The following is a 15523-nucleotide window of genomic DNA, read 5'->3' as shown; positions in this document are numbered from 1 at the left end:
GGCGGGTGCCACAGTTCACAGTCAAACGAGTGCACGAAAGAGCGAGATCTGTCTCCAAAAGAGCGAAGTTGGCAACAGTGATCAGCAGCTGCCCCAGCTAGAAAGACCTAGGGGAAATTGTCCCTCCTCGCCTTAATCCAATGTAGCCGTTCTAGGTTTTAGGTTCTGTTTCTGTTCGGTAATTTCACATTGTCTTCCTGCTTATGTTATTCGCGACGAAGCTTCTGGTTTCGATAATCTGGACAGTAACGGGATTGTGTTGGTTGGTGGATTTGGTGTCTAAGTCCACTTTATGCACAGTAAGACTAATCGCGAATGCACCTACAGTTTAAAGTGGTATCCGAACCACTATGTGCCTACACATTACTTTGCTGCTAGATATTTGCATGCTAAGATGTAGGAAGTGCTACATTTTCAGTGTGTGGAATTAAGATTTATTTCTGATACGAAGAATCGGAGAATGGAGTAGTGAGAAAAGTATCACTTCACATGTTTAAATTATAGCCCCCCCCCCCTTTCCACACAGGATATCGGCCGTGGTTTTTATAACGAAATATAACATGGATGAATTGTGTCAAGAAAAACTGTAGCCTATTCACATCCCTATGGAACTTGGAAGAAAGTCCACGTAGAAATTAGAAAGTTCTGTACCGACAAAATCGGGACGTATAGTAAATGAAAAAGCAAAGTGCTACCTTGTGCTTTGAACCAAGCCATGAAGGCGTGTAGGGGGTGCGGAGTTAGGGTCCCACACTTTCTTCTTACGGCCGAAGGTGGGGATAATATGATCAGCACCACACCCCTGGCATTCTTTACCCCCCCCCCCACCAAGTTTCCTACAGGTACCCACTTTATACGACGCTGGGTGGGCGCCGGAGCCACTTGAACAGGTGGACAAAATTTCAATTCTCCCCAGTCGGGGATCGAACTCAGATCTCTCCCTAACGACCGAGCTACCGCGGCACATATAGTATAGTAGCCTTTGTAATTAAGGCAAGAATTATTTTAGCGTTTCGATCAACGGTTTTAGGGGAATCATTTTCGTACATAGGCTATAACTCTTGTCGGTTCTGCGACCTGGCTTGAGAAAAGGCGATTTTATGACGAACAACATTCCACCTGACAAGTCACGTGACTTTCCTACATTTCCTGTGTCTGTTGGCTATTGCATGAAAGACGAGTTGCTCCTTGAGACAGAGAGGATCACCCGATCACCTAAATTTGCAATGTGTGTTGCCTACCTTTCCGGCATTATTTACTGCCATTAATGTCTTATGGGGAAGAACTTTTTTCCACCACTGTACCACCCTTCTAATTAGAAAACGACTTGACGGAGGGCGATGAAAATTCGGATATGGGTAATTGGAGTGGGGCACACGAGATGGGGCTAGTGTGTATCATGGCGGCCATCTTGAAAGCCGCCATCTTGGAATTACATCCGGATGATTTTCAAATGGTAAGGGGGTCATGTAGGATATAATTTTACATGTGCGGTTTCTCAGAAATATGAATATGCAGTTATTTTTCTCCTACCTTTATCTGGTGAGGATATTTTTGCAGTTGAAGTTCATATTTGGCGTAATGTAATGGGTTGGTATTTACTTGTTCCAGGTGACCTAACATGGCTCTAACTCTCCACGAACGGACCGAAATTGTTGTTATACGTGGGAAGCGCACTGTCAAGGTAATTGCAGAAGATTTCAGTGTCCGGCATCCCGAGGGAGACGACATCTCACATACCACAGTATTGCGTGTAATGAAGAAGTTTAAGGAGACGGTATCCGTGTGCGACAGAGAACGTAGTGGACGGCCGAGAACAGCTACTGACGAAGAAACAGCAACGTCAATCGTGGCTAGAGACCTGCACAAGACCCGGGAAAAAACCGTCTTCGAGGAGGCGCGCCTACAAGAATATGCAAAACGCACGTCAAGCCCTGGTGTTCGACATCGCGCAACCGAGCTTCACGTCACAGTTGTGCACAGGCATCGATGCCTGCCAGGCTTTTCTATTACCCGGGTCTTAAGAAGACCCGTGAGACTCGATGTAGTTCTTGCATGTAGAAGCCAGCACTCCTGTCAGTGTTGCCAACGGCCATTATATTACACTACGCATGGAAATATTTGAATTTCTGCTAGGCGCAGCGCAGGTGCCTTGAGGTTGTATAACCATTGGCGTAGCAAGTGGTGGGTGAAGTGGGCGACCACCCTGGGCCTTGCGCATGTAGGGGCCTCCCGTCCCATGAGGTTGATACGAAAAACGTAATAAGTGGAAGCGAGAAAGATAGAAAAGGCTAACTTTTGTGGGCAATAACATTAAGACCTTTTTATCTGGCTTTATATTCTAGTTTAACGTTATAATTTGAATGAATACGTCAAATCAGAGGCGGGCGGGTGTGAGCCTAAGGGGCCCCGAAAAAGTCAAAATAATTATCATTTCTCATGTGAAACATCAACGCAAAAATTGCTTATACATTTTTATCCAATTATTATTTTCTTGAATAAAAAGTAGTTTATCTTGGCTTTTCATCTGTCTCGTGACCTTGCATACCCTACACGATTTTAATATGTTAACGGTAAAGCACCTCAAACTGCCACGGAGTAAAGTAAGTGGCATTTAAATGTTTCCTGTGTTTTAAACTGAAGAAGAGTATGGATAATATTAGCAGTTCTTCCTTCGTTCCTACAACTTCAGATGCAGCTATTGCCCTCTGTAACGGGCACGAAGATTATTTATCTTCCGAATTTCCTGATCCAAGTTCTACGTTTCAGGAATGTGCTTAAATCTGAAATCAAGTGCTTTGGAAATGTTTCTTATCCTTGATAGCTCTACACTAGCTTCCAGTGTTCTCTGTATACTGTACCGCCTTCTGTTTGGGGGAAGGAATAAGTAAGTATTTGTATTTTCTTCATTTGAATACATAAATGTCAAAGAAAGATATGTTGTAATATGTGAAAATTCAGAGTTAGAGCATCGATTTGTATAGTTATTATTGTAAGTGTAGCCACAACCAGCCATTCTAAGTAATTACATAAATTTCCTGGAAGAATATGACTGTACTTGAGGGACCCCAATTTATTTCTTGCGGGCGCGTACTTTACGGTTTTGTTAAGCCACTGCGTCAAATATTTAATATTACAAGAACATTATGACGTAGCAACAAAATGAGATTCACAATTATTATTATCATGTAAGTCCTAAAATTAAAAGTTAACTGATACAATTAATGTGCAACAAAGTCAAAACTGCTAATTAAAAAAAGTCAAATTAGCTGTATCAATTGATTACACCAAAGATTTCACACTTATGGTGCAAATGACTATCGTTTTAAGGTTTGTTGATGTTGAAACGGATTGTGTCGAAGAGCTTGTAGGTAGATATTTTGGGCCCCTAGACAGGATTGTGGTTTAGCGCACCCCCTTCCCCCCGTTCTATCAAGCACAGACATTTTATGTGCGCCCTTCGATATTTTCTACTTAAACCATGGTTTTTGACATTTACATCCTACAAACTTTGAAATGAGGAAACAAAGATGGAACTCATTAAATAATATATAGGTTATATTTCAAGATTCTTACTTTGTATTTCTGATTTCTTAAAAAAAAGAAAGTTTAGCACATTTAAGGATATTTCAGTTGTCTTATTGTATAAAGAACTGGACTGGACCTATAGTTTAATGTGGGATCCGAACCACCATGTGCTTCCACCGGGTATCGAACCAGGTACCCCTTGATTACAAGGCGACGACACTACCACTGCGCCATAGTGGAGCACCCCCCAAAAAGTATAATGTAGAACCACCACCAGTCACACAAAGAGAGACTTGGTTCGGACTCCTTTACAGGTGACAGCAGTCGCAGCAATTACGGACGGGACCGAGAGAGTGCAGTTGCCCCCCCCCCCTTCTTTGCCACTTTTGCACCACGCTAACCTCATGTACCAAGGGAAATTAAACTGTCCTTGCCCCCCTACGTTTGCAAGTTGGCTCCCTAGTTTTGGAACCCAATCGCCGCCACTGGGCGTGAGTGATACAAATGTTTTCTAGCAATGGACAAATGTCAAATTGATAAAAGTGATGAACATTTTAAGTGCTCCTTGACCATTTTAGAATCTAAAAGTTGGCAAAGGTGACTGCGTGACTCTTGTATCTGGAGACGGTGCAAAACCGGAATGAGCGTTCGCTGAAGATAAGCGAGCTCCGTCTTGCAAGGCCTTCCAGTTACCCGTGGACTTTCGATGCTTGACGGGTGAAAACTCAGGTATATAGTTTTACTCGCCCGCCCGACCAGCCAGGCGGGCCTAGTAAGCGATTATGGCCGCTGTGCAGCTCTCTGATCGTGGCAAGAGCCCGAAACGCAGTACCCGGCGTTTGGCTTCAGTGTCAGGAGTAAGTCAGAGATAGATACTCCGTGTGTTGCATACTAACAAGTGACATCCCTACAAAATTCAAATGCAGTAGTTCTTAACTGAGGATGACCCAGAGAGGCGGTTACAGTTTGCAGACTGGATTTGGCTCGTTGCAACTAGGATCCCCAGTTCCCGAAAAGTGTTCTGTTTAGCGATGAGGTCATATTCTTAGTGAAAGGTGAGGTAAATAAGCAGAATCATTGTTATTGGTCAGATACCAATCCATCGTGTACAGATCCTCGTAAGGAAGTCGGTACGGTAAAGGTAATGGTGTGGTGTGGGATACGGAAAGCCCAAAGTGCTGGATATGGAATACCCGATTTGTGGAACCTGTCTTCATCCATGGCAACGTGAATTGGGAGAGATATGTGAATATATGTGAATGTTCCCTTCACTTATGAACCCAGACGGGGAATTACCAGCCTATTTCCAGCAGTACGGCGTGCCTCTGCACTACGCGTTATGTGCCAGACAGTGGTTTTGGATGAACATCACTCGGGTCCCGGGATTGGTCAAAGAGGGCCCACTGTGGCCACCCCGTTCTCCGGACCTTACCATTCGGGTCTTCTTAAAGCCATAGTTTATGAAGAGAAAGTCACTGATCTCTTATATCTCCAGCACCGGATCCAACAAACATGTTACTCTGTCGACCCTGCAGTGTTATTGCGTGTCGATGAGGACTGGCTGAAAGAAACGTCCTACGTTGTATGTAGCACAGAACAGGCAACACATAGAGCACATTTTGTAGGATGCCAAATGAAAACTTCAACTGTGAAAATATTGTCATCAAATAAAGTTAGGGAGAAAATACCTGCATATTCTTATTTCTGAGAAAACGCACATGTAAAATGATATGCTACATGACCCCTTCCCATTTAAAAATCTGGATGTAATTCCAAGAAGTCGGCTTTCAAGATGGACGCCACGATACACATTAGCCCCAATTGGTGTGCCCCCACAACAATTACCCATATCGGAAATTTCTTCGCCCTCCGTCAAGTCGTTTTCAGATTAGAAGGGTGGTGTCGAACTTTTGCTCACCCTGTACGTACATGTAAGCGTGAATTAATATTTTAGAAATGAAATCCTCTATTTAAAAAAAACTAACAGGGGCATACAACTAAAAGTTGCGGGGGTGTAGAGTGTGTTAATTACAGTACTGGTATTTCTAAAATTATTTTTAAATCCCAGCTAGTCTTGAGTCATATTTTCATTGTGTGGGACTCACGACGACTGTAGAATATATTTATTTTCAAAAGAAAACAAATCAAGATTTATAATCGATTTCCTATTGGACAGATACAAGCAAATGCATAGAAATTAGCCATTAAAATATTATTTTTCTAATTGTTGGAAGTGACCAAGAAGAACGATAAAAAGACGTGAAAAATGATGTCTAGAATTCGAAAATTGTGTTGTGGAATATAATTTTTGAGCAAATCGTGGTGTATGATGGTTAAAATAATGTCAAGGTAATAAACGAACTAAAAATGATAAATTCTACCAAAAAATATATTGACAGAAGTCTTAGATTGCCTCAACATCATTTAGTTCATGCTATAGTTTTCGACCTTACATGAACTATGCTATTTTTTCTACATAATTAAACTGTTTACTTACATCAATATTGGCGCTTATGTTTTTGAGAATTTCAACACCTCCACTTGTATAAATTAGGCATCCTTCAGAAGAGACTTTAAGAGGCGTTACTTTAATCTTCCATTCATCCACTTCACATTCTTCTATCTTAGTAAGGCGATATATCTTCTTCTCGCACTAAAAAGAAAGAAATTGAAATATAGATTCTAAAATGCTCCCAATGCCAGTTACCGTCTTGGCACGAAAATAAGCATTACTTTATGAAAATTTCAAATGTGAAAAGTATAAGTGAAGATCGTAATCTCGACTTTGATTTTTACAACATTTCATCATATCGTATGCTGTTTAAAAAGTATGCTTACTGGTATTTCTCATTTTTAAATAATGCAACAATACAGCTAACGTCTGCAAATGAAACTATCAGGCATTCTCATGACAGAACAATAAAATGATGAAAAGATTTTCTTGGGCTATCGAACAGATGAGTTGTGGAAAAGAAAGCTCCAAGACTTATGCCTGATACATACGTAATATTTTGTCGCCAGTCTTTCATGATAATAGAAGTTTGACAGATAAGACTGAAGTAAGACACGCGGCTACACTATTCATGTCAGTCTTCTCTTCAATCACTCCATAAGCAGCATTTCAGCATTTGCGCTGAGATTAGGCACAATTAGTTACGTATGGATGTGTACACCACACCTACTGCAAATTATTAACGTTAGAGCTCTCGCCACGAAAACTGTCCAGTCAAGGTCACGCCACTCACTTATAGTGTTGCCAATGAGCAACAATTTCAACCGAAGAAATCAACCGCATACGTCCTACAACGCGTGAAGAGTCGACTGATCAGCTTAGAAGAACTGTGGCAACCCTGGAAGACCAGGGGTGTGGAGGAGGCAAGGGAAAACTCCGACCTTGACTGGACTGTTTTCGTGGCAAGAGCTATAGTAATTCCAGAAAATAGAAGAAAAGACATTACTCATTGCAACATCAACCAGACCTGGCGTAAAATTACGAGTAGTTTGACCTTTCTTAAGAATAAAAGCAAAGTTCCTGCCCATTCGTCGAACGGTCGTCGAATGTCATTCAGTTCATGCAAGACTTTAACTTTCCATCCTAACGTAATGTTTTGTTTGAACAGTCTTGCATAATCACGCAAAACTGACGATAGAACATTACGTGTGGACCAGGCTTTACTTTGGAACAATGCTGTATTTGATTTTGGTGTTATGATTGTGTACCGTGTCTAACAAGAAAAGAAATGCGATTTGAAGGGGAATTAATGAAATATGAAGATACTGAAATTTGAACTCAAATATAAATTCATACCGTCAGAATAAATAAAGTATCAAATCTCATTATTAAGTTTTCCTCATTTCGGACTCTAAAGAAATGCATAATTTGTGACATTTTCGTGTATACGTATGTGGAAAAATATTTTGTAAAAGTGATCAAAGTAAGATAATTTCATCTGTTTCGTCTTGCGTCTCTCTAATAGACTCGCGAGTCCGGATGAAGTAAAACACGACTACGCTGCCAACATGGTAATCAAGAGATTGAATACACTTCAGTCAAGTGCGAAGGAAACAGACTTCAACGCAAATACACAATTGGATTAGCAAGACCATAAAATTGAAACCGGAACAAGTAGTAAATATCGAAGTAGACAATTATAGACGTTGTATCTTTCTGAAACTACTATCAAAAGTAGGTTGTGAACAGTTGTTGGTGCAGTCAAACGTAGAGTATACATTTAGTGACGAAGAAGGGGATTGTCCAGTGCTTGTTATGTGGGCGGATGCAAATTACGTGATAGTTAGAGTGCACGTTGTACCAAGTGAACTGGCTGATGACGCTATTCGACCGGTGTTGAGTGCGTACGGTCAGATAACACTGAGGAACAAATTAAAACTTTTTGTTTTGCCGCTGGATGAAAATAGGTGATCTTTAATAAATCGGGTGTGCTGATTTGAAAAATCATAACAAAAATGCTGTATCACGTACCATTTCTGGCGGAAAACATTTTGAAACATTTTCACCGCACATTAAAAGAAGGGTAAAATATAGAATTTTGCTCGAAACCTTAATGTGATAGTGTGAATTTTAGTAATACATTGGGTTCATAGAAAACCAAATATGATTGTAAATGATGTAGTTATGACATGCACTAAAATTTGCAGTTGCAGTAAAATAGTAAACAATAAAGTAAAAAGTAAAGGTAATGCACCTTCAAAACGTATTTCTGTATGATTCCCGCTTACAGCAGGCGTGTTGAACATTTGAGACTGTGTTCCAGCAGTAATCAGCTAGTAACCTGGGAGACCATATGCCTTTATAACTTTTTTTCCATTTCTGCGATTTGTTGGTGAAAGAGCTTGCCCTGATTGTCACTCACTGCACCCAGATTAGAGGATAAAAAGTCTTAATTGAAACACAAAGTGTAACTTGAGAGACATATTGCATTCCATTTCTTTGTATGTTGCCAGCATACGTTCTACAAGTTCAGAATAATTGTGAACCCTATGGTTGCCAAGGAAATTGCGACACACACCCTTTCTCACATTCACGTAACAGTTCTTCAAAATTGGGATAAAAAATCCTTGCTTTTCTTTTAGCATCACTTACACCAGGAAATTTGCTTCGTAAGTACTCTAACCCTTTTCCTTCTTTGTTCATGGCCTTCACAAAGTTCGTCATTAACCCCAACTTGATGTGCAGTGGGGGGAGTAAATCATTGTTGGCGTCGAGAAGAGGTTTGTGAGAGATACTTCTTTCTCCAGGTATGTAACATTCTCTGGGAGGCCATTGTTTAGTTTTGTAATGGGAAACTGACCCATGCACAGAGGAAACACCAGAATTTCGTGAAACCTGATTGCATCCCCTTCAGATCAGCACAGATTTTCACTGGTGTTTGTCATAGCTAACACTTGTAAGAATCAAAGCAATGATTTCATATGTGTCCTTCATTTCACTCGCATGAGCAACTGGTACTGAAGGTTTCTCATTTCCATTATGCAGGAGGACCGCCTTGAAGCTAGTTTTTGACGCATCAATGAACAACCTTAATTCGTCTGATTTATAGTTTTCTCCCAATCCTGCATTAATCCAGTGACATTGTTGCAGGATACCAGGGACCCTTTCATAGAAAAAAAAATAAGAAAATTTTGGTTGACATTTTCTGAATGTAATACTTGTCCCTGGTTCCAGCAGGTTCCACCCTTGCAGTGTTGAACCCAGCAGTTCCACTTCTTTCTTTGTAAGGTTCAAATCACATACTAAATCATTTAATTCTGGCTGGGTGATTAGACGCGGTGTCTTCCGTGACTCTTGAAAGCCAGGATCATGTCCGAGAGAAGATATCGGTTCATCTGAGAAAGTATCTTTTTCCTCTTCCAAAGACCATTCCAATGGTGACTTTGGAACAGGTAATGTCTCATCATGTTGCACTGGTCTTATCGCAGAAGGTAAATTTGGATACTGTAGGATATACCATAGGAACAGCAAAGGGCGTGGATAGATGGGTACCATGTAACCACTCTCATAAATATCGCGAGCATCTACTGCAACAGACATGAGGAGCCCACCCTTTATATTGGTCTCCGATTTTGCATCCGAAATATAGCTCGTAAGATTTCTTCACTATTGGTGTAATTGAGTTTCGTTGGAATTTTGTCGTGAACTCACCACACACATAGCAAAACCGATTGGGTGAATTTACACAGTTACGAGGCATAACTGCACTATTTTCAAATACCACACAAAACAATCATGATGAAGCACACAACCTAACACACAACCTACACTTCCAGCAAACAGAACGCAACTGATAAAGACACAGTACAATGCATCACCTTGCCTCTTTAACAAAGACTTTTCTCTACTCTTATCTTATCGGATAACAAAGTAAACAACAATGTTTGCCCTTTTTGTTGTTGTTACAATGCTTTCTTCATATTATGCAGGAAAAACAGCCACACATGTTCTCTTGAAGAATCCTTGTATATCATATGGCGAAAAAAGCTTTGTTACATGTATTTTAATTTCTTGTTATTTCAAAAACTAGACGTGGTGGAGAAAAAAGAACATCATTTTCGTGTTCAGCAAGTCAAAAAACATAGAAATAGGTTGTTTTCCGGTCGCGGCAAATTTCATTGTTCCTCAGTGTAATATACCTGGATGATGAACGGTATTCCAGTGATCACATTTATCCTGTAAGAACTGGCCGAAAAATTGCCAAAATGAATCTAAATCGTGCGAATCCGTCGTACGTCACAATCAGTGACGGACGATATTTGGTGACATATAGCGGTTAAAACCGTACTTGCTCTAATTGTGACCTTAGTGACCATTTTTACGTGACCTGTCCGTCCCGACGTCGTCAAATTGAGAAACCCGACGATACGTCCTATGGCGGTGCGGCACGTCCTGTCCCGAGGAATGTGCCGGATGCTGAGAAAATCCTAACCCCCAAACCCACTATACTACCCGTGCACCTGAAACTCTCCGGAGACCAGGATAATGAGGGTAACGTACAAGCTTCACTACAGGATGTACCTAAAACTACCGTACCAGATTCCACTTTACCACCCAGTGTAGAAAACAAGACAACAAAAGACGTTCCTATCCCCGTCAGTGTGGACCAAGTGTATGTCAACCAAGCAGCACAACGTAGCAGAGAAGAATGGGGAAGAAAAAATGGACGTTACTCTAGAGGTTCATCATAGTCGGCTCCGTTACTTTGTAACCCCATATTTTTGTACCATCAAAACCTCATTTGCCAAATTTTGTACTATTTTTGTACTACTCAAAAATGCAAAAAATAATTTTTGTACCACTCAATTTACCGTCGAAAAGCAAAAATCAATTTTGGGGTTACAGAGTAACGTCTCAACCTCATCATCGGTTTTTGCAAAGTTATCCACATCAAAATATTGTACTATTTATGTCTCATTTTGTACCACTATTTAAACATTGTGTACCCGTCAGAAACAGCCAGAAAAAAAGGCGGGAAAATTTATACCTTGCAACCATATATTTTTGTACCGTATCGCGTTGCTTCGAAAAATATTATGCTATTTTTGTAATATTTTTTTAAAATTTAAACTTTATACACACTACTTTGCATTTTTATACCGTTCTTAAAAACCCCTTCAAAATTTTGAAATTTGTATCTATTTCTTAGAGGCAGCAATTCACGGAATAAAATTGGACAAAATTTTATCGAATGCGTGAGGTTTTTGTCTAATTTATGTTTGAATAAAATGTTTAGAATGAGTACTTTGCGATAAGCCCCTCTATTATTTTTGTAAAGTTACGAAAAACCCGAAAATAATTTTCAATTTTTTTGATTTTTCACATCAATATACACATTCATATGAATACATAGACAAAATATTATTATATTGGTGAGTTAAAAGCTCCCCAATTCATCAATACAACTTTATAGACATGTACTTTGTATCAAGTCCCTTTCCAGTTTTCATAAAGTCACGAAAATCACGGGAACATTTTATAAATTTCACATTCCTCTCAAAGACACGCACTTCACAAGAAAATATGGACCAAATATTAAAGAATGTGCGAGGCTTATATCTTTTTAACATTTAAAAAATGTCCTACATCAGTACTTTTTATTAGGTTTCTTTTTGATTTTTCTACCGTCACTGAAAACCCGGGAAATGTTTCTTTTATTCTCATTTCTTCGCTAAGACATGAAGTTCACAAGGAATTATAGACCAAATTTTATCGAATGTGTATGGTCAGTTTCTGAGTATTCTGGAAATAAAATCTTCTATGTGATTACTTTCTAATAAGCTCGTTTTTTTATATTTTTGAATTTTTACTTCTTTGTTGAGACACGAAGTTCACAAGAAACTATAAACCAAATATTATCGAATGTGTGAGGTTTGTATCTAAGTAATCTTTATATAAAGTCATCTAAAAAAATTACTCTCAATTAATCTCGTTTTATATTTTTGTACCGTCACGAAAAAACCGGAAAAAAATTTGTTAATTCATACTTCTTCCTAAGTCACGAAATTCACATGAAACTGTTGAACAGATATTATTGAGCGTGTGAGGTTTGTATCTAAGTAATTTTTATGTAAATTCATCTATATAATTACTTTCTATTAAGCCCATTTTTTGTTTTTGTCTGTTTATGATTTCTGTTCCATTACGAAAAATTCGGGAAATATTTTTAAATCCTTACTTCTCCGCTGACACACGAATATGAATACATAAATAAAATATTATTATATTGGTGATTTAGGAGCTCCCCAATTCATCAATATAATTTTATAGAAATGTACTTTGTAACAAGTCCCTTTCCAGTTTTCGTAAAGTCACGAAAAACCCGTGAAAAATTTTATAAATTTCACAGTTTTCTCGAAGACACGCACTTCACAAAAAACCATGGACAAAATATTATCGAGTGTGTGAGGTTTGTAACTAAGTAATCTGTATATAAAATCATCTATATAATTAATTTCAATTAAGCAGTTTTTTTTTGTACCGTCACGAAAATATCCGGGAAATATTTTTTATTTGTCACTTCTTCACTGAGACGAGATTCACAAGAAACTATGCCCCAAATGTTATCTATTGTGTGAGGATTGTATGTAAGTAATTTTTATATAAAATCATATTATAATTACTTTCTATTAAGCCCGTTTTATAAATTTGTACCGTCACGAAATATCCGGGATAGGTTTTCGAATTCTTACTTCCTCGCTAAAACACGAAATTCACAAGAATCTATGGACCAAATACTATGGAGTGTGTGAGGTTTGTCTCTAAGTAACCTTTATATAACATTTTCTATATGATTACTATTTATTAAGCCCGTTTTTTTATTTTTGTACCGTCACGGAAAACCCAGGAAATATTTTTGGAGTCTCACTTCATCGCTGAGGCAAGAAGTTTACAAGAAACTAAATACCAAATAGTATCGAATGTGTGAGGTTTGTATCTAAGTAATTTTTATATAAAGTCATCTATATAATTACTTTCAATTAATCTCGTTTTATATTTTTGTACCGTCACGAAAAAACCGGAAAAAAAATTGTTAATTCATACTTCTTCCTAAGTCACGAAATTCACATGAAACTGTGGACCAGATATTATTGAGCGTGTGAGGTTTGTATCTAAGTAATTTTTATGTAAATTCATCTATATAATTACTTTCTATTAAGCCCATTTTTTGTTTTTGTACCGTCACGAAAAATCCTGGAAACATGTTTTAATCTTACTTCTTCGCTGATACACGAAATTCAGAAGAAACTATAAACCAAATATTATCGAGTATGTGAGGTTTGTATCTAGGCTAATCATACAAAAAAAAAGAATGCCACTTTTCTGTCTCTTAGTAAGAAGTACGACACCATATACTATATTATGACCACAAAGGTAATTACTCTCGATTCTTGTCTATTAGAATCACACCCAGGAAGCAGTCGCTAGAAACTCCAGGTATTGCTGAGTAAAATATTACATCAATCTTTATGGGGCACCAGGTTAAAAAACAACTTTGAGGAAGTAAAGATGTGCATCGACCTGGTGCTTACAACAGCAATCATTGGAGAAAAAATAGTGTGTATTCTGATAGAGGGGAATCAGTGAGAACAGAGTTGAGATACGTACGACAAGGGCGAGAGAGGTCAGTCATGGTACATCAGTCTATAGGACCTATTTTGGTTCGTCACCAGGAGTAGAGGAGTTATTACTTTCTACCTTTACATCGTCACCGTAAGAGCAAGTCTACGTTCCTCCACGTTTCTGCGAGACTACGGAGATATTCAACTTCTCGTTGAATACAGGTATTTTCCTAACAACATGCCGATACAATGGTAGTGAGACCTAAATCCAATATAGTGTGTATTGAGTGTGCATTGCAATTCACTGCTATTCAAGTACAACCTCTCCCATAAGAGTTATTCGCCAAGCGAGTGCCTGCGATGAAAAACGATATCGCTGCTCGTGGGACATCTAATGGTGCCAGGTTAAGATCCCTGCGTTCCTAAGGGAACGATACGATTATACCAAGCTGACGCTAAGTATGTAAATGTTATTGTCGGTGATTTACGTTGAGAAAAAAATCAAAACGCCATAAGATAAATACTTGTCCATTAGATTTTGATTTGATATTATTACACAAAAAAACTGAAATAAAAAACAAAAAAATCACATTTGCTGTGAAAAACATCCTCTCAACAGGAAACGAAACATTTTTTTAAAAAAATCTAACTGTTCCGTAACGGTTCTCAAATCAAGCAAAGTTAATATAACGTATTAGCATATAAAACAATATATAACAATTAATCAAATATAAACTTCACACTTTTGATAATATTTGACCCATTTTATCTTGTGAACTGCGTTTGTTACGGAGGAAGAAAGAATTTAAGAAATGTTTCCAGTTTGTTTCGTGACGGCATAAAAATAAAGGGACTTGATACATAGATATAGTCCATGAAATATTAAAGGAAGGATTAAAGACTCACCAACATAATAAAATTTTGTCCATGAATTCATGCGAATTAATACATCGAAGGGGGAAAAACAATTTTGAGAATATCCTTCTTCTTTCCGTACAAAAATAAAAATCGGGCTTAATTGAAAGTAATGAAATAGAAAATTTTATGTAAAGATTACTTAGATAAATGCCACACACATTCGATAATATTTGATCTATAATTTCTTGTGAACTTCGTGTCTCAACTAAGAAGAAAGAATTTTAAAATATTTCCAGGGTTTTCGGTGATTGCACAAAAACAAAAAACTGTCTTAATGGAAAGTGATCATATAGAAGATTTTATTTAGAGATAAATTAGATACAAACCTCACGCATTCGATAAAATTCGGTTTATAGTTTCTTGTAAAGTTCGTGTCTGAGCGAAGAAGTAAGAATTAAAAAATATTTCCCGGTTTTTCCGTGACGATACAAAAATAAAAAAGTTCTTAATAAAAAGTAATCACATTGAAATTTTTTTATAAATATTACTTAGATACAAATCTCACACATACGAAAATGTTTGGTCAACAGTTTCTTGTGAATTTTCGTGTCTTAGCGAAGAAGTAAGAATTCAGAAATATTTCCAGGGTTTTCCGTCACGGTACAAAAATGAACAACAGGCTTAATAAAAAGTAATCGAACAGAAGATTTTATTTAAAGAGTACCTAGATACAAGCCTCACACACTCGGTAATATTTGGTCGATGGTTTGTTGTGAATTTCGTGTCTCAGCGAGGAAGTAAAAATTCATAATTATTTCCAGGGTTTTCCGTGACGGTACAAAAATAAAAAACGGGCTTGATAGAAAGTAATCATATAGAAATATTTATATAAATATTACTTAGATACAATCCTCATACACTCGATAATATTTGGCCCATATTTTGTTGTGAATTTCATGTCTAAGCAAAGAAGTAAGAATTCCAAATATTTACCGAATTTTTATGACGGTACAATAATAAAAAAAATGCTTAATAAAAAGTAATCATATAGAAAATTTTATAC

At 37.9% G+C, this 15523-nt stretch overlaps 1 protein-coding gene across 1 annotated transcript in view; it reads right to left on the bottom strand.

Annotated features, from left to right (window-relative positions):
• The window catches only part of LOC146000080 (uncharacterized), a 52455-nt gene that overhangs the window by 16749 nt on the left and 20183 nt on the right, over positions 1–15523 (bottom strand). Inside the window, exon 2 of the mRNA XM_083137413.1 lies at positions 6026–6181. Within this exon, the coding sequence (XP_082993539.1) occupies positions 6026–6181 (156 nt within the window). The remainder of the gene's footprint in view (positions 1–6025; positions 6182–15523) is intronic.

Source organism: Lepisma saccharinum, chromosome 16 (assembly GCF_977018435.1).
Source record: "Lepisma saccharinum chromosome 16, izLepSacc3.1, whole genome shotgun sequence".
Lineage (NCBI taxonomy): Eukaryota > Metazoa > Arthropoda > Insecta > Zygentoma > Lepismatidae > Lepisma > Lepisma saccharinum.
The sequence above is the reverse complement of the archived record's forward strand: the minus strand, read 5'-3'. Positions and strand labels throughout refer to the sequence as shown.